Source organism: Solea senegalensis, linkage group LG12 (assembly GCF_019176455.1).
Source record: "Solea senegalensis isolate Sse05_10M linkage group LG12, IFAPA_SoseM_1, whole genome shotgun sequence".
NCBI classification, from domain to species: domain Eukaryota; kingdom Metazoa; phylum Chordata; class Actinopteri; order Pleuronectiformes; family Soleidae; genus Solea; species Solea senegalensis.
Window position 1 is genome coordinate 24,159,116 of NC_058032.1, and position 23,032 is coordinate 24,182,147.

A 23,032-nucleotide genomic window follows, 5' to 3' on the forward strand; every position below is an offset into this window, starting at 1 on the left:
ACGGAAAGTGAATTCTACCACTGAAAAAAGCAGCATAAACGCTTCTTGTCTCCGCCCCTGCTTTTTGTCTCCGCCCCTGCTCTGCTGCTGTATACACACACACGCTCCCTCAGTCAGGTGTGATAGTTTTACTCAAAGGAGCGTTTTCAGATGAATGATGCGGCAAACAAAGACCAAGACAGAGACAGAATAAAAAGAAGACAAAGCTTACATACTACAGCTTTAATAAGAAAGACAGTGAATCGCTCGCTTCTTACTTCATCTGGTAGAGGTTGTTGGTTCCTCTGTGGTCGATATCGTGGCAGAGGCCGGCAGTCACCATGGCCATGCACTCCAGGTCTGTGTAGTAACGCTTTAAATCACCTGTCTGAGACACACACACACACACACACACACAGATTAACCCTTTTCATGTTTCATCAGGAGAAATGTATGTCTTTTGCTGCTCAAGGGAAAAATGGTTGATTTTAATCATTCCATAGAACCAGACACTTGTGTATGTTTATATCTCTCTCTCTCCATATATATATTTATATATATATATATATATATATATTTAGATTTTTGCACAGGTGTGTTTTTTATAGTTTCTGAAAAAGCAGATATACAGTAAAACTGTAGTGTAACGCAGCTCAAGTGGTCATTAAGACTAGAAAAGTACTATATAAATACAAACCATTTACATTCTTATAGCTTCTGTATATACTGTATGTTTTGACATAGTAATGGGGGAAAAAGCAGATTAAATGCTCTGTGTTCTCAGGGTTAATGATTAATCCAGTGAAATATTCTATCATGTAACTCTGGTTTTCTGCCTGCCACCATCAAACATGTTTACATGTGGTCAATGAAGGAGGAGAAAACAGGAGGTGATTTTACTGCAGGGGAGGGAAAGATTGAGTGTGATAAGTGAGGGACTGATGATGAAGAGGAGGAGGAGGAGGAAAAAGGGACTGAGAGACAAGTGTCTGACCATCAGCAGCGTGAACATCGTCTGTCCCACGTTGAATCCGTGGCGCCAGTTGTGATACGTGATCTTCCTATAGCCTTTACTCAGGGAATAAACGAACCTCACCAGGGCCTGCACACACACACACACACACACACACACACACACACTTAATATTCAAGAGACAATAAATAATAAACAGTGACGCCACAATAGAGCACAAGTTTGCACTTTTACTAACAAATAAAATTCAGTTCCACCTCATCATAGAAGCAGGAACTCCAAGTTCCAGGAACATTATTCTAGGGATTAAAATGCTAATATTAAAAAAACATTACATAATAATAACAGTAATAACAATCACCAGGACTGCACGCAATCATGAAAGGGCCCTCGCCCCAAGTAACTCGTCATATCTGATGACTGTGAGAGATTTCACGAAGTTCTGTTTACGTTAAAGCTTTCAAAAAGTGGAATTTTAAAGTAGTTTTCCGGCCATTTTAACATCAACTTTGTCGGAGCGCCTTTTAATAACTTGTCTAGAACATATGGACCGAGTTTGACGCGGCTAGCTCAAACGCGCTAGGACGAGTTCTTCCAAATGTGTAGGGTTGCCATTATTGTTTTTCCAAAATGGCTGCTGGGTGGGTGGAGCTAATGGAAGTACATTGAAAATTTGTTTGCAATCAGAAGAGCAACGAGTATACCAAGTTTGGTAAAAATCGGAACAACTATGTGCGTTTAACGAAATTTCGGCCACTTTCTCTTGCCTCGATCCGACCACTTTTGTCTGACCATGACCTGACTTCTGGGGGACGCTATAGAGCCCTGGGGCTACAAATGGGTTCGCATATTCACCAACCCGACCTCCATGCCAAATTTCAAGGGTTTTTATGCACGTTAACCCCCTCAAAAGAGCCGTTTTGGCCCCTGGTACAAATGACCCTTACCTCTCTGGGGATGTGGAACTTGTCTACCACTTTCAACTCATAGTACATCTTGATCCCACACTTGACCAGCTCCAGCTCAGTGTGGTGAAAGTCGTAGAAGTGAAACTCAAAGATCTCGGCTTTCTTGGAGTTCGGCAGAACCTCAGACTGTGGGACACAGAGAGACAGAGACACGTGGACACACAGAGACACGTTGACACACAGAGACGTATGTGAGAAAAACCTTTAAATAAACAAATTAAAAGGTCACAAAATGGACCTAGAGAATCAATAAAATCATTCCCCAAAAAGGCTTTTCAGTCCTGTTTCATCAGGGGAAATTTATGTGTAAACACACACACACACACACACACACACACACGCTGAGATTTCATTTTAAATTTCACACCGTCGCCTCTGTGTGTGTCAGGGTTGACTGCTTACTTTACATCCTTCCATAGAAAACAAACACTGGTCTATTTTTTATCTACACACTCCACTCTGGGTTCATTACCTCCTTATTTGGGGCTCCAACATTCGTCTTAAAAGCAGCACAAACTACAACCAGAGCTGCCAGGATTTTTTTTTTTTAAATTGCATGCAGGTCTGAACTGAACTGGCTGAAAAAAATGAAAAGTAATTCCTCTTTGCTGCTCCTTCAGTTTAAAACGGACACATTTTTGAGAGAGCTTGATTAAATTATCGCATAATGTTAATTCTATAGTGTATATTATGACTGTATTTAATTCCTCTACTGGTTAAATAAATGTTAAAAATAATAATAACATTAACAATTAAAAAAAAACTTAAGCCGTAAAAAAAATTACACTCAGCACCTTGAGTACAAAAAATGTACTTTTCATAAAACCGCAGTTTAACTTAAATTATTTTTCATTTTCATGTGATTCACATTAAACTGACTTTCAGGGGTAAATTTACATATGAGTTTCATCATATGAAACATAATCTTTGGTGTATTTCCTGATTAAATTTACATTTTAAAAGCTCACGCTGTTGTTGTTTTTGTGTGCGTGTGTGTTTGTGTCTATTTACCAGAATCTCCTGGAGCTCCTCTTCCTCACACTCATCCGGCTCCTTCCCCCATCTCTCCCTGGTGTTCTGGGTGGAAACACACACACAGATCATCAACACTCACCTTGGATGAAACGGTTTAGCATCAATCATCTGACTCCTGATCTGAGGTCACTGCAGGTCGCCTCTCTCTGCTTTTGTTCTCTGTCTTTGTGTCTGTGTCCGCTGACAAATCACCTCATATGAAAACCTGACAGCTTATTTCACTTTATAGATGATTCTAAGCTCCCGTTAATATCACCAGCATCTTCCATTAGTGGAACGCAAAGCACCGTCTTTGCAGGGTTGGAGCTCAATCCCCTCTTTCCTCTTATTTTTTTGTCTGTTTACTTAAAATTAAAATCTTTCCTACAAAACCCTCTGGAGCCCTGGATGTAACATACAAACATTTCTACTCAGCTTTTCCAGAATCGAAATCAGTTTAAAACGTAAATTGAACAACTAGCAAATCCAATCTGTTATCCTCAAATCCAAATCAGTGTGTGAGCCTAATTTTAAGGGATTCCATGAAGAGACGATTGAGAAAACATAACAAAAACATAATATCACTTACAGTTTACAAAAATCTATTATTAATGGGCGTGTCCTGTTCATCTAGGGCAGTATAATAATTAATATTTATATAAAAGAAGCAGTAAAATCTAAAGTAATTCTATTCGTACAAATTTCAGTTGCTAACGAAACATGGAAGCTGTTGAAATAGGTAAAGTATGATTTTTTTATTTTTTTATTTAAAAAAGCACCAGAATTCAAATTATTTATGCCAATTTGTTTTCAAACAGCACTAAATCCAATACAAAAGGATCAACCAATTTGTCTGCTGCCCAATTTGGTTATTTGTTTATTTGGAGTCAGTGAAAGACACATAAACATATTCTTATTAGTAAAAACAGTAATAATAGTAATGAAATACTTGGTACAAGGACTTTACTGTAAAAACAAACAAGACAAGTGACTAAAACATCAACGTCAATAATGTACAATAAAATTCAAATTCATGAGCGACACTAATATTTCTGTTTGTACCTGCGTCACATGTACAAACGACACTGAAAAAAAGAAAATGCTTGACAAAACATTATAAATCTAAATGAATTAAGTGCATTCAAACTAAATTTATACTTATATGAAGGGAACTTGCTTTTAATATTTCCATGTTATGTTAATTATGGATTATTGGAGTTACTGAGATTAAAACATTATGTAACTTTTTGAAAAGATACGATTCTAAAACGTGGATTTATAGCATCCTTTAAGAGCTGCTGTATATATACATATATACACACATATATACAGTATGTACTCACCAGAACGTTCTGGATTTCATCCTTGCGACACTTGACGTGGTACAGAACCATGTCCTGAAAAATGTCCTTCCTGTTCTCCAGCTTGTTCATCTTGTCGTAGGTGTCGGTGTTCAGAACCGACCAGCCGAGGAACTGAGTCAGAGACTGGATACAGAGAACATTTGAATAAATCAATAAATAAATTCTACAATAAGTGTTTCCTGTCCCTTCCTGTTCAGCAATGTTTGCCTGTGTTTTCTGGTTGGATCTCTCAGATTGGTTAATGTACACCAAAGTCACAGTTACAGCACGCTTCCTGTTTTTTATTCCAATGGTTGACGTGGCCACGTCCTTTTGAATCTGAGAGACACTTTGGTAACTTTTCATCTTTGATGTGTAAAAATGTATGCAGTTTTGTTCATTTACAAGAAATGTGTAAAATCGTTAAAAGATTAAGGCCAAATTCATTGATTTGAGGCCACGGTGCCAAATTTCTTGGGCTGTGACACGTTTTAGTTTCGGCTACCGGGTTTCACTTGCATTCCCTTATTTTAGAAAAAATGTTACCTGTTCTGATTTTTGTGCCAATTTTTGTCCAATTTCCTCAACGTTTAGTGCATAAAATATTCGATTTTTTGAGGAGGAAAAAAAATAACCATATATGGTAATTTCAGGAATTCCAATAGTTCCTCAGGCACAAACAATGACTGTCAATCAAAATTCAATGAATGACAAAACAGTCATAATTAAAAGTATGTTCATGCCCATCAAGTGCGAGAGAGCGCCCCCATAGGCCACAAAAAGTCAAATTTTGAGCTGTGGCGGATTTTACGTAGTAATTTGCTTCAGACAGAACCGCTCATGTAAAGAACAAGGACATTGTGAAACTAATGAGCTCGAACCTGAAGGGACTCTTTGCTCGAGTGCACAAGAAGATGTCTTAATTTGTATAGGCAGCACAGAACCATTAAAAGACGAGCGGGAGAACATTTAATGAGGGGAAAATGCTTCTGCTGTTTTTATTCTTCTTCAGCTGATACGAGTACGAGCAGCTGAAAAACTGTGTACGGAGGAAACATGACCATTTCTCCCAGAGGCCAATCATCTGCTTTCAAACTGACAAAAATGTTGTTCAGCTACGACAGACACGCAGGTGTAAATGGGAGGTTACACAAATATCGCAGTATTTTGCGTGGCGATATTATATTGCCTTTGAGACACCAAGTATTGATTTATTTAGCGTATCATTTTTTTAACTGATAAATAAACATCAAGCTTTTTGTGGATAAAAGATTAGTTTCAGTCCACTAGATGGCGCCAAGTGCTCACTCTAACTGGAGCCGTCGTGTGAACATATCGCAGTATATGATTTCGCAAATACCCAGTATACTGCAATATCGTATTGTGACTTAAGTATCGTGATAATATTACATGGTGACATTAATATCATGATAATTTTGTATTATGGCTTAAATATCTTGATTTTATCATAAATATTGTTTTTAGATTTAATTGTGGCTTAAATAACAAGATAGCATTATGATATTTTAATATGGTGACAATATTGTATCGTGACTTAAATATTGTGATATTGCGCCTTAAATATCATGATAATATTGTATCATGACTTAAATACCATGATATTGTGACTTTAATATCATGACAATATCATATTGAGACTTAAATATCATGATAATATCGATAATATCAATGACTTAAATATCGCAACAATACCGTACCGCGGTGTCTCTGGCGGTTCCCACCCCCAACACTTATGCGTCAGAACCTCCTCACACACCCTTATTTCAACATCATGAACTATCCCTTTAAGTGTTTTTTTAAGATCAGAGATGACTTTAAAAAAAAAAAAAATCTGTTCTTTATATTTTCTTTTTATTAATTTAAGCAGGAGAACATGGAGTGTTTTTCCTGAGAGGATTGTACTGAAACGATGAAATGTCGTTATTTACGACCGACTGACACTTTGTGCGGTAAATTCGTGACTAAATGAGGAGAAAATGATGTGAAAACGTCCAAAAAATAACAAATTGTTCCTGAAACGACTTTGATTTTAAAGTTAGGGATTAAACTGTCATGGTGTTTATTTTTACTGAAACTCTGAGTGGAGCAGAGAGAGAGAAAAAGCCTCCAGGCAAAGTGATAAATAATGCACATGCTCTGAATGTGTATTTATAAACCCCACACACACACACACACACACACGTACCTCCATCAGTGTTTCATCCATGTCATCAAAGGGTTTCCCATCTTTCCTGTTGTAGAACGTGGCCACGCCCACGATCTCTTCCTTCTTGTTGACGATCGGCATGGACAGAACGTTCTTTATGGTCCAGCCGGTGCTATCCAGAGGTTCCTTCTGTTCTCACACACACAAAACTGCACGTTTAATCACTGATTTAACAGAGTTTTATTCCACCGTCAAGCAGAAACGTGACAGAAATGTAAAGTGAACTCGTCCGTTCAGAGGAAATAATGAGAAAAAAATCAATAATTCAGCTAAAACCTGAACTTTTTCACTTGTTCACGTTGAGTTGAGGCCATGGCTGCAAAGCCACGCATATAATGATGATCTGAAGGATAACAATAGGTTCCCCGCACAGATTCGTGCCGGGAGCCGTTTCTGGCCCTGCCATTCGTGGCTCGGGCCCTAATAAATAACAATTATTAAAAATACACAGATTGTAAAACAATAAAACAAACTGCAGTCATTAATGTGTTCATCTGTGTGTCACTGTTATTATAACGTACTGCAGCGATAATCTCGCTAAATAAAAATGAATGAATAAAGATGAATATTTTGAATCATACATTTATTTACATTAATTCTCTCGGCCGACGCCTTTGTACAAAATGTGATTGTCCACAGTTTTTGATGAATTCCTCTGCATTTATTCATCCAGAGGAGTAAGTAATGAATTCACCCTCGCACTCGTGCATTAATGCAGCTCCGCTTCAACTTCATCATCTCTAACAAGATTTTTATGTAAAATAAATAAATGAATGAATGAATGCATAGATGAATGAGTGGCTTTAATGTTTTACACTCAGATTACACTAACTGAATAAATCACACTTTAGGAGGTGATGAGAGAATTATCCTGAAAATTATTCGCTCTATAGCGCCCCCAGAAGTCGGGTCATGGTCTGACAAAAGTCGCCAGATTGAGACAAAATTTGGTGAGTTTGTTGGGATTACGCCAAATTGTTTTTTGGGAATTTTTGACACGAGAGAAAGTGGCTAACATTGCACATAGTTGTTCCGATTTTAACCAAACTTGGTAAACTTGTTGCTCTGATGATTCCAAACAAATTTCTAATGTACTTCCATTAGCTCCGTCCACTCAAAAGTCGGCCATTTTGGAAAAACAAAAATGGCTAGTCTATGCATTTGAACAAACTCGGTGTTGCGGTCATTTTTGAGGAGGTTAACGTACATAAGAACTACTGAAACTTTGTACAGAGGTCAGGTATGGTGGATTATGCGATATTGGCATAGTTCCCGGACCTGTGTGTTGCTCAAGGGCTAAATAGCGCCCCCTAAGGTGAAAACAGAGGCAAAATTGAGTTCCACTGAATTTCCCGAAACTTGGTGGGAAGATGTTATAGACCAAGACGGACAAAAATGTCGACCATAATTATGGCCTCAACACAACAGGAAGTCGGCCATTTAGAATTTGGGCAATTTGCACCCTACGTAATTGAGTCCAATTTGGACTAGACATGTTTGTTTATAGAAAAACAGAACAACTTTACCTGGAAGCTGAAAAATTCATCCTCGCCTGCGTTCATGATGTTACAAATCTGTGGAAGGGAAAAAAATGGGAAAAGAGAAAGAATAAAGTTGAGGGTGAAAGTTTAAAGCGTTGATTCCTGTTTGAAATTTGTACTGTACGTACAAAAGAAGCAATTGCAGGTTTAATCTGTAGTACGGTTGCAAAATTCAAGGAATTTACAAAAATTGGAACATTTCCGTGGGATTTAATGGGAATAAACAGGAAAATTTCATAATTGAAAGGTTCCTGCACTTTATTTGAATCTCAACTAACTAATTCAACTTCATTTTTAATCATCTTGGATTGTCCTGTTGAAACTTTCTTGCTTTAACTTGGTTATTTGACTGAATTTCACATTATTCTGAACATCCTGGAGTTTTACAACCATAATAAATGTTAAAAATAGTGCTGGTGTTCTCATGTACAGTGTAAGACACCACCACCGTGAACTGTTTTTGGCTTCGGGGGAACAGAAAGAGCTGATGCACGCGTTTACTTGAACATGTTACTTAGAGAAGCTGACAGAGTTTTAATGCTCGGCAGCTCCACTGATCGATTTGCATCCGGGAGCATTAACGTCAATCTGACGCTTCTCTTTCACTCAGACTCACAGAGGCGGAGGGGGGAGAGGAAGTCTGGGACGAGAGACTGAGATTTCATTCGGCAGCAGACGACGAGGGGAGGAGAGGCGAGAAAGGATGAGCGGCGAAGGCAACGCGAGGACAGAGAGAGGACATGATGTTAAAGGATGGACAGATGGACGAGTGGCCGCAGGATCAGTGGTTTTGTTGAAGAAAAAACATAATGTGATTAATTATAATGGCTGCCTAAAAAAATGACAATGGCTGAGCACTTTTCATTTCCACGACCGTGTGCGCACTGACGACTGTGTAATAAGACGTAATATGAAAGTTCTGCTCGTGTGACCACGCGCACGCTGTCTCTTAGAGATTTTTTTTATTTTTTTTTTAAATATAAAGGACACGAAAAAAGTTGTTCTGCTGAAGGCAGAGTGAGAAAAGACGAGACTGCAGTTCTGGATTAAAACAGGAACATTAAGTTAATGCTGTTATAAGCGTTTATTAACAGTTAATTTATATTTTAACTAACAATTACCCATCATTATTCAGGTGAATGAAGTTATTCACTCGTACATAATTCAGGGGTCCGTTTAAGTAACTGTAAATGCTCGTCTTTACATTTATTAAAATGTTTCTGTGTCTGAAAAGGTCTCTTAAGTGACACTTAAGCAAAATACTTTACAATAAGGGAGCATTAACAACGGTAGAGTATAAAACATGGATCCCTCAACTATGGCTTCATAAACGTATGGGAGTCCAGAATAAGCATTACTTAAGAATAATTAAGCATTTATTCAACATTAGTAGCCTTTATTAAGGTTCCTTGTGAGGAACGGTGGTTTTAGGGTCCCAAGGAGGTTTAATAAAGATGAATAATTGTTAATAACTACTTAATTATAGTTAAGTAATGCTAATTATAAACTTCCTTAAACCGTTAACAGTTATTACTGCGTTTAAAAACATTTTTTAAAAACAAAGCAGCAGTAAAGTGGCAGCTCCTGTGTCCATGGGGTTTGGTGCAGGAGAGTGAATGGTTTACAAACTTCTGTTTCCGGGCAGAACAGGCCGATACTATCCCTTTAAGACTCGCTCTATGCATTGCCATTACTATCACAAGTTAAAGTTGAGGATCTCAACACCCAGAACTTGGCCGAACTCCCTGATTCTGAACATGGTGGGCGACGTGACGCGAGTGAGTTTTTGATTAAATTCTATAAATTCTTCACACTGACACCCAGAGTCCCACACAGACCTCGTGTTGGGATTTCTGCTCCACTTGTTTGATGTAATCTACTGGAAAAGTGACAAGAAAAATGCCGCGATACATCATGTGGACTTATTATCGGACAGCTTGTTGTTTGTGTGTTTTTGTCACATCTGTGAATCACTCTCCTGCTGAGCTCAGGTGCGGGAGTTTTGTATTCAACCTGCTCCCTGGCATTGATTCAATGTGTATTTGATGTTTAATTCCATACGTGTTTGGGCTCCAGGGCTGAGGAAAGGTCACGCCCTCCCAGCGTCCTGGGAGCGCATGTATTGAAACAGGCTAGCTAAGTATGAGTCAGTGCGCCATGTGGTTGATTGATGAGCAGATGCTTTTAAAACATCCTGGTCACTGAAGCCGTGCTGTGACACAACAGTTCATGTTTCATAGTTCACATAAAACGTTTCTCCAATTAGCCTTTGATTAAGCTAATTAGCAGCATAGCAAACATAGCTACTATGGTTCAAGTTCGGTTTCTAGCTGAGGAAGTCGACCGATAACTACATTTATGTACTGTATTTCATTTAGATGTAACTATGGTTAACACTGACTGCGCTAATTAAGTCAAGTTAGCAGTTTCTAGAAGAGCATTTAATATCAACAGAGAGTGACATTCATGTGTTTAGCTTTATTTGTATGTGACATGATGAGCCGTTAGTGTACATACAAGTTCTCATATATTAGCTGTCAATGATGCTAATTAGCAGGCTCAGCTAACAAACACAGCCATTGCAGCTCAAGTTAGCATTTTCTAGCTGTGTGTTGTACTTTATTTGGATGTAATATTACATCAGATTACCATGCTCATATTATGAACTCATTACCTACAACCAATCGATTATGCTACTTAACAACGCTCGCTAACAAACACAGCCACTGTAGCTCAAATTAGCTTAGCTTCTAGAAGAGTATTTAAACGTCAACATTTACATGTTGTTCTTTATTTGCGTGTAATATTATGTCCTGTTAAGGTACGTTCAAGTTCTCGTATTAGCGGAGGATTATGTATCAACTTCAGCTAAGAAACAAACAATTTAGTATTTTTAAGCCGAATATGTTTTGTCAATAGATACGAACATTTACACTTTGCCTTATTTTGATGTAATATATTAATAGTTGATGACAAATGTAAGGAAAACACTCTGAAGTCCTTTGACTCAAGGACTTCCAGTGCTTCCGCTGGCACTGAGTTTAAACAGCATACATCCATGTAAATGTTTTTGGATCAGTCTTTTCGTGGAGTATCTTTGAAAGTCAGCCATTTTAGGAGGCTTCCCTTGATATTGAGAGGCTCTGGAAGCGTCGTGCACTAATTTAATGTGCGTAACAAATGTGACATGATCGTAAATCTGATTATTTACACGCCGTTATCATGTTTGATTACAGGCTTGTGAGCCATAATTTGTCTCACAGTCACCTTAAAAGATATGTCTCATACATCAGCAAAGATGAGGAAGACATTGCTATTGATTAAAATGTGGTCACAAAGCACAGGTTTAGTGTGCATTAATACAAACCAGAGGTGAAGTGTAGCATTCATTGTTTTTATAGATGACTTTGTCAACAGCTTTTCATTTTAGAATTCAAATCTCTCTGCAGCAGTCAGAATATGGATGTTGTCTCATGGTAAGAAGTTAAGGTTTTTGGGGTTTCAGCAGTTGGAGCTTTAAAGAAAAGAGGAAAAAAAACAAGACACTGACCAGTCCATTCTCGGCGACGTAGGTTGGTAAACCACTGATCAGAGCCCAGTGATCGGCTGCAGGATTCCTGAGGACGAACAAACACAATATGTAATCACCATCCCCACCACCTTTATGGATAATCAACTGCATTTATTTGATATCTCTCCTCCTCTTCCCGTGTTACTCAACATCCACCATCCAAACACCTGACTTACGGTATGACCTTGATGTCTTCTTTGCCGTGAAGGATGTAGTCGATGATTTTGTAAAAGATGATTTCCTTGAGAAGACAAAGACAAATGTCACAAAAATAACAATAACCAGGTTATTTACTACATATATGCCCAAGTCCTCTACCTTAAAATGCCCTAGATAATAATAGGTTGTAGAAAAATATAAAGATTCCTGTATCTGAAGAATATAATGTATAAACTTCACTGACTGTTTTCAGATCATCCCTCAATACCTACTCTTACTAGCTATTTCTATGTATTTTGTTGATTTTAAAAGATCCAATATCTAATATTTAGGAGGGTTTATTGGCAAAAATGTAATTTACTACTGAAAAGTATGTTTGTATAAGTGTAAAATTGCTTCAAAATAAAAAAGAATTAGGCTTTTATTGCATTAAAATAAGACAAGGGGCTTGGTTTATGAAGGCGGCCATCTTTTGCTGCCATGTTTCTACAAACCAACCACAGCGTGTTTTTTGAGTTTTGAAGCGGAATAACAATGTGCTTTTTGATAAGTGAAGGCCACCGTAGCTTCCTGATGTGCACTCTCACCAGTAGGTGTCACTAATTCTTACACACTGGACCCTTTAAGTTGTACTATATCTTTAATGTTGAGCACAGGCTCTGTAATCACTAAAGAAAAGTAAAGGTACAGTACGTGTGAGTGTAAAAGGGTTATTAGCCTTAAGTTAGCATCAAAACTCAAAAGATTGTGGGCTACTGTAAAAACATGGCAGCCTGTGTAGAGCTGACCTGGCTCCTAAATATAAGACTCATTCTGGCATCATGAAAAACAGCAATTCATACAATCACATGACTTTACACTTACTAAAAAGTAAGTATAATTATCAAATAGAAGTAATTTCACCTACATTTTACACACTAGACCTTAAAAAACTAAATGTTATTCTGTCACACATAAGTTAAAGGTGGTTTTTATGTGATTTTACGGATTAAATATCAGGTATAGAAGCAGTAACAGTAGATGTCATGGTGAATATCTCCTCACCCTGCCATCTGGAGTTTTGGGTCCATCATATGGCGGAGCTTCTCCCATCAGGACTGGCCACAAATCAAAGAACTCCTGCAGAAGACACACAGATGGAGAATAAAAAACGGAAGATTTAGGGCAAGAGTTTAAACCACAGGGCACATCAGCAGGGTCTGTCTGTCATCACAAAGTGTAGACCCATATTTCAAAATGTCTGTGTTCCACATTTGGCCCGCAACAGAGTCTGTCATCCGACCCACATACGGCGCTGATTGATGGCTCTTCTCCGGCGCGCCGCGGAATCTGGGCCACAATTACAACCACAACAACGTTACGTGATCAAGTTTGAGGGAGATGAACTAGAACTGGTCCAGATTTCATATCCACGCGTCGCGTTTTGAACCACAGATCTGCTCCAGTTTGTCGTATCTGGGCTGCAGACGAGAGCCAAGGCTAACGACGAGCTCAAATCAGAGCTACTGGTTTAGTGTTTTATTTCTTTCCTCCTCTAGAGCTTTAATCATGGAACCCACAGACAGCCATCTGTGACACACACACACACAACAAGTGTTTTGTTCACAAAAAACAGGTGTTAGGAATCAACAGGCAGCTGCTCGCGATTAGCCCGAGCCACAGCCAGTGAGGAGCGTTTATGACAGTTTGTTCATTAGCGCAGACACATGGGGACACAAGCAGAAGTATTTACTTCAAAAAGACAACACGGAAACCTCAAAGGAGACTCTGAAATATGTCTTTTCATGGGAGCAGAAGAAGGGGGAAATGGGAGCGATGCAAAAGCAGCAATGCGTGAATTTAAACGTCTCGTCTCCACTGCCCCCTGCTGTCTGTCAGCGGAACAAACAGCCTTGCGAGATCAGGGCCGACCGACCTGGAGTCCTCAGAATCAAGAGGTCTTAGGGCAAAGTCTCGGCAACAAACACAAACAATCTAAACTTAACCAAAAGGCCACTGTTGTCGTTTTTGTGCGGTTTATCGTCCAAAAGCAAGCAAACTAAGAAAAAAGAACAAAGGAATCTGAATGTGTGGTGTCCAAACCAATCATGGTGAACAACAAAAACAAAACTTGCAATTAATTAAATAAAAAGCATCAAAAATGATGAAAACAAAAACGTAAATCTACTTAAATCACTATCAAACCAACAACAAGTAACTAATAACAGAATATGCAACCCTAAGAAATGTAATTAAATTAAATATGAATTAAAATTGTTGAAACATTAATTGATAAATTACATAATAAAATTAAATTGTGTAAAATACACAAAAATGGTCAACAGTAAAAGATCATTAAATTATAAAACACTACTGACTAAATATGCAGATTTTTGTGTTTTTGTTGTGAATATATTGTATAAAATACATTTTTCTAACACACTGACGTTCAGGAGTAATTTGAGGTCTAACGTCTTGCTCAAGGACACTTTGGCTCACAAGGGGAGGAGCCAGGGATTTCCCTGCCAACCTTCTGGTTATAGGACAATAACCCCTAACATATTTTTTTTATTTTTTTTTTTATTTGTAATGATCCACCTGCAGTCTGTTTGAAAACACTTTTGATTTCTGTTTTCTTCAGGTGACCTTTTCCACTAAACCTGAAAATAATGACACACTGGAGGCAGTGAAGGGAAACTTCAGCACAAAGCTCACCGTTCTGTTGGTTTTACAGCCTATCCCTGTCTGTGTGTGTGTGTCACCCACCTTGGTCTTGGTCATGTCCAGCAGACCCACAGAGTAGCGGTCACAGTTGAGGAAAGCTCGGACTGTGTACAAGGCTTTGTGGAACTGCCGCTCGATGTCCGTCAGCTCCTCAAACACCTTGCTGGCCGACCACAGCAGCACCTGAACAGACAAATATGTTCTCAAATAAATTATGTCAAAGAAAAACTCTTTTAAACTCTTAAAACACCTTTAAATTTGTGTCATGGTCGTGTTAAACTGTGTAAAACAAACATGTACTGTATTTACGTAACCAATACGGCCTCAAGCCATTCCAAAATCTACTTATAGTTCCAAAATTTACTTCTAAAACTAAAGTCTACTTATAATTCCAAAATCCACTTATAGTTCAAAATTTTACTTATAATTCCAAAATCTACTTGTAATTCCAAAATCTACTTATAGTTCCAAAATTTACTTCTAAAACTAAAGTCTACTTATAATTCCAAAATCCACTTATAGTTCCAAATTTCACTTATAATTCCAAAATCTACTTGTAATTCCAAAATTTACTTCTAAATCTAAAGTCTACTTATAATTCCAAAATCCACTTATAGTTCCAAATTCTACTCAGAACTTCAAAATCTACTTATAGTTCCAAAATCCACTCATAGTTCCAAATTTTACTTAGAATTCCAAAATCTACTTATAATTCCAAAATCCACTTATAGTTCCAAATTTTACTTATAATTCCAAAATCTACTTATAATTCCAAAATCAACTCATAGTTCCAAATTTTACTTAGAATTCCAAAATCTACTTATAATTCCAAAATCCACTTATAGTTCCAAATTTCACTTATAATTCCAAAATCTATTTGTAATTCCAAAATTTTACTTATAATTCTAAAATCTACTTGTAACTCCAAAATCTACTTATAGTTCCAAATTCTACTTGTAACTCCAAAATCTACTTATAGTTCCAAAATCTACTTGTAATTCCAAAATCTACTTATAGTTCCGAAATCTACTTAATTTCTAACAATTAGCAAAGTGTAAAATGTCAATATTTAAAAGAGGAGTCATGTGTTTACTACTTGTACGACTGATTTCCATAATCGATCAGTAAATAAAACAATGTAGCAGCATAATAATGTTTTGTTTTAGTGTCTGAGGAGATTAAAATGAGATCAAATATGGATTAAGGAGAATATGACGTATCATGGCACGTCTGTTTCATGTAAAATAGAGATATGTGGTAATGTAAATGATTGAATCACTAATATTTATAACTATTATAATAGGATATAAAAAAGTGTGGTCTCACCTGTCCTCTCCTGGTCTCACAGTTGTGCAGGTAATTCAGATGGAAAACTCTCAGGACCAGGTTTGCAAAGTTCAGGTACTTTTTTAGGGTCTGAGGGGAAAAATACAAGCGATGACATCATCAAAACTTTGAATAATTTGCTTTATTTGTGCTGTGTCAGTCAGAGCAGACGACTAATTTTTCGTTTTTTAAATTCAAATACAGTCGATAATTGCATTTGTCAAATCTTATTAATATTAATATGACTTTTTATTATTTTTTAGACGGTATTTAAGAAAGTTTCAGGCATTTAATAACACGTTTAGATGACGACACTGGACAGCGTCAACACAGTGACAGTAACTATATTATTATTATTGCTCTCTCACTTGTTGTTTCCGCTCCCTCACTTGTTCTTTGTGCTCCCTCACTTGTTGTTTCGGCTCCTCACTTATCTTTGTTGTTCTCCCTCACTTATCTTTCGGCTCCCTCACTTGTTGTTCACTCCCTCACTTATCTTCGCTCCCTCACTTGTTCTTTGCACTCCTCACTTGTCTTTCGCTCCCTCACTTGTTGTTTCCGCTCCCTCACTTGTTCTTTTGCTCCTCACTTGTTGTTTCCGCTCCCTCATTTGTTGTTTCCGCTCCCTCACTTGTTCTTCCTCCCTCCTTGTTTCACTCCCTCTCACTTGTTCCGCTCCCTCACTTGTTCTTTGTACTCCCTCACTTGTTCTTTTCACTCCCTCACTTGTTCTTTCCTCCCTCACTTGTTGTTCACGCTCCCTCACTTATCTTTGTCCCTCACTTAGCTCCCTCACTTGTTCTTTGCACTCCCTCACTTGTCTTTAGCTCCCTCACTTGTTGTTTCCACTCCCTCACTTGTTTCCCTCCCTCAGCTCCCTCACTTGTTCTTTGCTCCCTCCACCCTCACTTGTTGTTTACACTCCTCACTTATCTTTTCCTCCCTCACTTGTTGTTTCTGCCTCACTTGTTCTCTCACTTGTTGTTTCCGCTCCCTCATTTGTTGTTTCCGCTCCCTCACTTGTTCTTTGCGCTCCCTCACTTATCTTTCCGCTCCCTCACTTGTTGTTTACACTCCCTCACTTATCTTTGCACTCCCTCCTTGTTGTTCACTCCCTCGCTTGTTCTTTGCTCCCTCACTTGTTGTTTCCTCCTCACTTGTTCTTTGCGCTCCCTTTGCTGCTCCCTCACTTGTTGTTTACGCTCCCTCACTTGTTCTTTGCGCTCCCTGATTTTTTCTTCGCACCCCCTGATTTGTTCTTTCCACTGTGTTTTTTTTTTGTGGGCGGGCCTTAGGAAGCTGCCTGCTGATTGGCCACTGAGTTTTGGAGCGACAGCTTGGAGTCACTGTCTGTCTGGAACTTCTGTTTCAAACGACGTTTGTCAGATTATAACGTTAGATACTAACAATTAATTTCTAGGATGTCGGCGTGGAACTCGTTCAGATTTGGAAGAACGTGCTGATAATCTAATTGTGTCCAATGTCTTTGTGGCGTCGCGTTACCTCCTCGTCCTTGGCGGTGAAGCACGGCCCGTCCAACTTGTTGACGGCCATCATGATGGCCACCATGTCTTTACCGTTCATGATCGGTGTGGCGAGAACGCTCTTGGTCTTAAAGTCGGTCAGCTCGTCCACAAAGTCACTGTAGTAGGGACTCTACGGGAAGGAAGAGAAGGAGAGAAAGCTTGTAGTTAATTCTCCTGCTCTCCTTAACTTTCAGCGGCAGCAGCTCTGATCTGAACACACCACATAAAGGATCTGCCAGAAAAGGTTTTCCATCATCCACAAACCGCAGTCCCTCAGTGGTGCTCCACCTCCTGCTCCTCCTGAACAGCAGGAGTTATCAGTGGCGTTCCTCAGGGTGTTGAGTCAGAGAGAGAGCGGCTCATTAACCGGCAAAGAGGGAACTAAAAGTTTGCAGGGAGCGACCCTCGGGGGGGGGGGAACTCATGACTCATTCTGGGATGGAGAGGTTCCAGTTTTGTGTTCAGAACTTTTAGGAAACACCTAAAACAAGAGCAGCAAAAGTTTCAACTCAGCTGCAGATATATGCTCTACATGAGTGGTTCCCAAAGACAGGGTTGGGGACCCGTAACTGGGGCACGGGAGATTTTCTTCAGGTAGCCTGAATAATAATGTATTATTATTTCATGGCATATTCTTGTAATATGTTTATTATTTTATTTTTACTATTTTATCAACCAAATCCCATTCACAAAAACAGCAGTTTTACCTCACCACTGTTATTGTTGGACTGTCGCCTCCATCAGTAAATCTTATTGTATTATTTTGTGACTTTAATGTTTCAAATCCTTCACACAGGTTTATAGAAGTGAGGAAAAACGTATTAATGGAGGCGACAATAGATCCAAATCAACTGTTTCCTCTGAGCTAAAATTGCCGCTTTTGCCAATGGGCTTTGGTGCAGGGGAGTAAATGTTGACGGAATGTTATAACTTGCGGATATAGATTTTATTAGTTTTGTCTTTTGTTTGTTTTGACTCCAAACATTTTAACTTGTAACATTATTAACATGTTTTTGTAAAATTGCAACACTTTGGGCCATTTTTTAGGTAAGGTAAGCGATATTTAATGATGTGTTTAACTTTTAAAGCAACCTGGTTGTTTTTAAACATCTAATCTCTAATTATATAACACATCAATAAATACACACACACATAAAATAACCTTCCTCGCTGGGATTATTACACAATAAGTGGCTTTTCTTCTCCGCTGAATGTAAATAAATAAAAATAAAGGGGAACACGTGTCGTGCTGAGTCGGTGAAAGTGGCTCAGGGCTTGCGTGACCTCTGCGAATAATCTGGGATCGCTCTAATTCGGGACAGATTAACCGGCTTCATCTGCAACATCCTGCACCGACGCTCTTCACCTCACCCACACGCGCACGCATACACGCGGCTCTCTGTGTGTAGAGACAGAGACATTTACGCCGGTGATGTCATCCAGAGTTTGTATTGAATTAAATTCACTCTGAAGGAGCAAAGCATGGATGATGAGTGAGGAGGGAGAAACGAGGCCAGCTGTTGCCCGGTGCATAATAATCCCAGTGAAAAAAATAATCCCTGCCTTTGTAGCTCCCAGAACGACTGGTCCACACTGGATTGGACTGGGATGGAAACAGAGCGTCAGAGCAGCAGCAGCGCAGTGATTCTGTTCAGGAGGTCGTTCACAGGACACGAGCGTCAAAAAGTCAAACTATTACAGCTGCAGCCGGAGCTTTGACATCAATACAGTCGTCACTTTTCCCCTCAGTGTCCCCGCTTTCATGTTCTGCTGTGAAGCTGCAGCAGCAGCAGCAGCGGTGGTGGTGATGGTGACGGTGCGCGGATGAATGCATGAAGGTTTTGTGACGTATTTTGACATTTTTCTTTCTTTGCTTCACCAGGCCTTGAATTATTTGATCAGGTTTGATTTGTGAAGCACTTAAAAACATCAGTTAAGAAAAGGTTTATGTAAATAAAATGTATTATTATTATTCTCATTACTATTATTATTATAATACATGAACATTTTGCAACTGAACTGAATTTAATGTTTAGTGAGGGACAGTGTGAAAATGCTCTGTCACCACTTTGGTGAAAAAAGTGATGACTGCATACATGCTGAGGTGGAAAGGGTTTGAACTGGGCTTGTAACAGGAGGGTTGCCTGTTTGATTCCCCGCCAGGTCAAAAGTTTGCTCCCTACAGAAATTAAAAAGTGACAAAAATTCCAATTAAAAGTGTCAAAGCTGCAGATGCAATGATCCGTCGTGAATTTTCAACCTGTCGACTACAACTGCTACTAATAACAATAATTATAATAATTATTATAATAATAATACTAATAATAACAACACAAGGGCACTTTTCTGTTTGTACATCAGCGGCTGAGCTTTTTCTAACCTACCATTTAAAAAGACGTGAATGAACTGATGCAGAGAAGAACGCTGTGATTCATCAGTCGTGTGGACGTGTGAGGTTCTGCTGCTTTGTTAATGTCTAAATGTCACGATAACAGTTGGTGCAGGAGTGAGGAGGAGAGAGAGAGAGAGAAGGAAGGGAGGGTGAGGAGGATCTGCAGAGGCTTTTTGTGCCCTGAGTAAAAAAATAAGAAATAAAAAAATAAATAGAAGCTTGACAGCCATTTTCAAATGTCAGAGGAATTGGCTGTAATGAGATTGTGTTGGCTTTGGTGGCAGGGAATTAGGAGCAGTGACACACTGTGGTGTCAAGTCGCCCTCTGGTGGTCAAAAAGAGGCAGAGCAGCAGTTTGTGACAGGGTTTGTGGAGCAGTAAGACAACTTATTATAAACCTATCCAACAACCATAGCAAACTTACATTTCTAAGCACATTAAACTTAACTAATCAATATTTGACTCAAAAAAGGATTCACTTATCATTTTAAAACAAAACAATCCACTGCTCTACACTTACCAGCCACTTTATTAGGTACACTTGTTCAACTGCTTATTATAACAGCAAATATTTAATCAGCCATTCACAGCAACTCAACACGTTTAGTCATAAATGTAAATAAGTCAAATATATAAAGTATTTACCTCAGACACATCTGGGACGTTGAGCATCTTCTTGGTGGAGGCCACGTGGCCCACGATGCCCATGTCCAGAGGGTAAACGATCTCACTGTCGGGTTGAACCAGACAGTCGTCCAGCGACGAGTCTTTGCTGACATTAAATAACCTGCAGGTAAAGATCAAAAAAACAAAAAAAAAAAACACACAAAAGCTGCAACATTTTACTCTGATAAATACTCTAAATTGTGTTGGCAGGCACATTTTATTCTGAAGAAACAGGAAGTAATGATGACGGCACCTGCAACCAGGACACCAGCTGTCAATCAAACTGTCCAACTCGAATAAGTGTCATACTTAATCATCCATTTTCCCCTTAATTAGAACATAATTAACAAAATGTTCTATTGAAGGAGAACTGAAAGTAGTGATTGGGAGCATTAATCCCACAGGGAAAGTGAATTATTCTCTCAGTTTCACACAGACCTTTATCAAAAAATATTATTTGGGCAACTAGTGAAGTCGCCCCCTGGCGGCTAAGATGCTTCACTTAAGGCTAACGTTCAATTTTATTTACAATCTATTAGCTTGAGCTTAACGGAAAGTAACCTAAGCTTTTAGAAAGACATTAAAAGGGTTATTCTTGGTCAGAAGTAAGGAAACGTAAAGGTAAAGGCAGAGGCAGAAGCTAAAGCGAGGCAAGTGCAAATGTTTAGCAGGGTTGCTAGCTAGCATAACAGTGGACGAGTGAGACTGTGGCCAGCATAAAAACTGCTTATATAACAAGCTAATGAATGTTCACTGACGTTTTTAAAATAAAACTGTGTGAATGTCAAACAGTGAGTTAGCTATGACTTCCACAACATGATTTGTCCCGCGCATGTGCAAAGTTTGACTACTTCCTGTCAGGTTTGGGGATTTGAAATAGAATACGCTTTTAGTCGTTATTCTTAGAAAATAAATACACAGATTTATGTTTCATTAGTTATTTATGTTCAAATGTGACTTTTCTGGCTGAATTTATTTGTTATATTTATGCAGGAAAAACGGCTAATTATCAGGGTCACTGTTCGGCCACATGGTCCAAACGAGCAAAAATAAAGGTGGTTGCCCTCTGCAAATGGCTTTTATTAAAAGACTAATGTCACAATTTGATGTCATATCATTCAAATGAAGATCAATTAAACCAGTAAATTAGGTTTTTTTAAGCACTGTCCTACTTTAAAACTGTATTATTGAGCCGTTAAATAGATCATGACTCATGAGTTTTCTACTCATAAGACCTCAGCAGTGAAAATGTGTGCAGTTAAATCTTCCTTTCATGTAAAAGTTAGTAGTATTTTTGATCATCCCACTGTCATTTCTCACACTTTCAGACTCAAACTGCAGTGAAAGAAGGTTTTTAGTGACCTCGTCGCCAGCTCGGCCACGCCGTTCCTCTGCCGGTACATGAAGAGGCTCATGCGGTCGGCCCTCATGATGAAGCCCAGGTGCTTCATGAGGTTGAAGACCGACTTCTCCATCTGCAGGTTGTCCTGGATGTCCCTCACCAGGTCGAAGAGGACCTCGCTCTCCTCCACCGTCGTCAGGTCGTGGAACTTGCTGACGTCCACCGCCGTCTTGCGGCCGCTGCTCAGCAGGTCTGAGATGACCTTCGGGCGGAAGTTGGCGTCGTAGTACTGCTTGGCGAACTGCGGGTTGGCGTCCAGGAACTGCTCGGCTGCCGCGGCGTCCACCATGACTGCTGCTGCTGCTGCAGCCGTGGTGGGACAGGGGTCACAGACAGGGGTCACACAGAGTTCACAACCACCTTCTTCTTGTCTTTTAGTCACTTCTTAAAAGACTCACTTCAAACATTCACATGTGTTTTATTCCTTAAATCTACATTATCTTTAGAATATGCTTAGTTGGCCATATTTGACTGAAGACTATTGAAATGTATGGCATTTCGTAAACCGCTCGCTCTCCCACACCAAATCCCATAGAGAAAACCAGCAATTTTACATCACTGCACAGAATGATTTATTGATCCACTGCTGCTTCCATCACTGAGTTCAAATCTGTAATTGTGCGAGTTCTGTGTTTAAAATCCTTTGTTCTGATTCACCAAAGTGACTCAAACTCACTGATTTTCTCTATGGGCTTTGGTGCAGGAGAGCGAGCGGTTTACAAACTTCAGTATCCAGTGGAAACACATTCTTACGATATCGCTGACATGAGTTTCTTTCTAAATGGCACAAATCTCTTTTTCCTTCACTAGCAGCCATCACTGTCTCATACACTGACGCTACAACATCTGAGGTTCTTCACAAAGACGTCATCATGGACAATCTAATGCATAAACACACACCTACTACAGTTCTTTGTAATTCATTTTCAAAATAAATTCAAATAAATACAAATAAATAATTAAATACCTTTTTGAAGTGTGTGTATTGTCTGCAGTCAGGTGTGTGTGTGTGTGTGTATAATCCCTGTGTCCTGCTGACCAACACTCGACAAGAGACAAGAGATTAACACCAGTGTGTTGGACATAAGCCTGCATCCAATTACAACACTGGGATTATGATACTGTCTAATGTTTATTGGGATTCTTTTTGTCTCAATGTCGGACACTGAAGACACTAAAGAGTGTGTGTATAATACAGTGTTATAGAAATTGATAATCCTGTATAAACAGTATGTTGCTTCT

At 38.9% G+C, this 23,032-nt stretch overlaps 1 protein-coding gene across 3 annotated transcripts in view; it reads right to left on the minus strand.

Annotated features, from left to right (window-relative positions):
• pde6a (phosphodiesterase 6A, cGMP-specific, rod, alpha) overlaps window positions 1–22,969 on the minus strand; it is a 34,312-nt gene extending 11,343 nt beyond the window's left edge. Inside the window, exons 1-16 of one of the 3 annotated variants that reach the window (XM_044039503.1) lie at window positions 22,758–22,969; window positions 21,751–22,093; window positions 20,368–20,509; window positions 17,308–17,460; window positions 15,805–15,894; window positions 14,521–14,661; window positions 12,820–12,894; window positions 11,793–11,857; window positions 11,596–11,662; window positions 8,031–8,078; window positions 6,484–6,633; window positions 4,278–4,421; window positions 2,932–2,997; window positions 1,900–2,046; window positions 974–1,081; window positions 258–367 (exon numbers count right to left, since the gene is read on the minus strand). In XM_044039503.1, the coding sequence (XP_043895438.1) occupies window positions 258–367; window positions 974–1,081; window positions 1,900–2,046; window positions 2,932–2,997; window positions 4,278–4,421; window positions 6,484–6,633; window positions 8,031–8,078; window positions 11,596–11,662; window positions 11,793–11,857; window positions 12,820–12,894; window positions 14,521–14,661; window positions 15,805–15,894; window positions 17,308–17,460; window positions 20,368–20,509; window positions 21,751–22,079 (1,835 nt within the window). In that variant the 5' untranslated portion in view covers window positions 22,080–22,093; window positions 22,758–22,969. The remainder of the gene's footprint in view (window positions 1–257; window positions 368–973; window positions 1,082–1,899; window positions 2,047–2,931; window positions 2,998–4,277; window positions 4,422–6,483; window positions 6,634–8,030; window positions 8,079–11,595; window positions 11,663–11,792; window positions 11,858–12,819; window positions 12,895–14,520; window positions 14,662–15,804; window positions 15,895–17,307; window positions 17,461–20,367; window positions 20,510–21,750; window positions 22,094–22,757) is intronic. The other 2 variants (XM_044039502.1, XM_044039501.1) reach the window with 2 other exon arrangements.
• Between the last annotated feature and the right edge of the window lie 63 nt (window positions 22,970–23,032).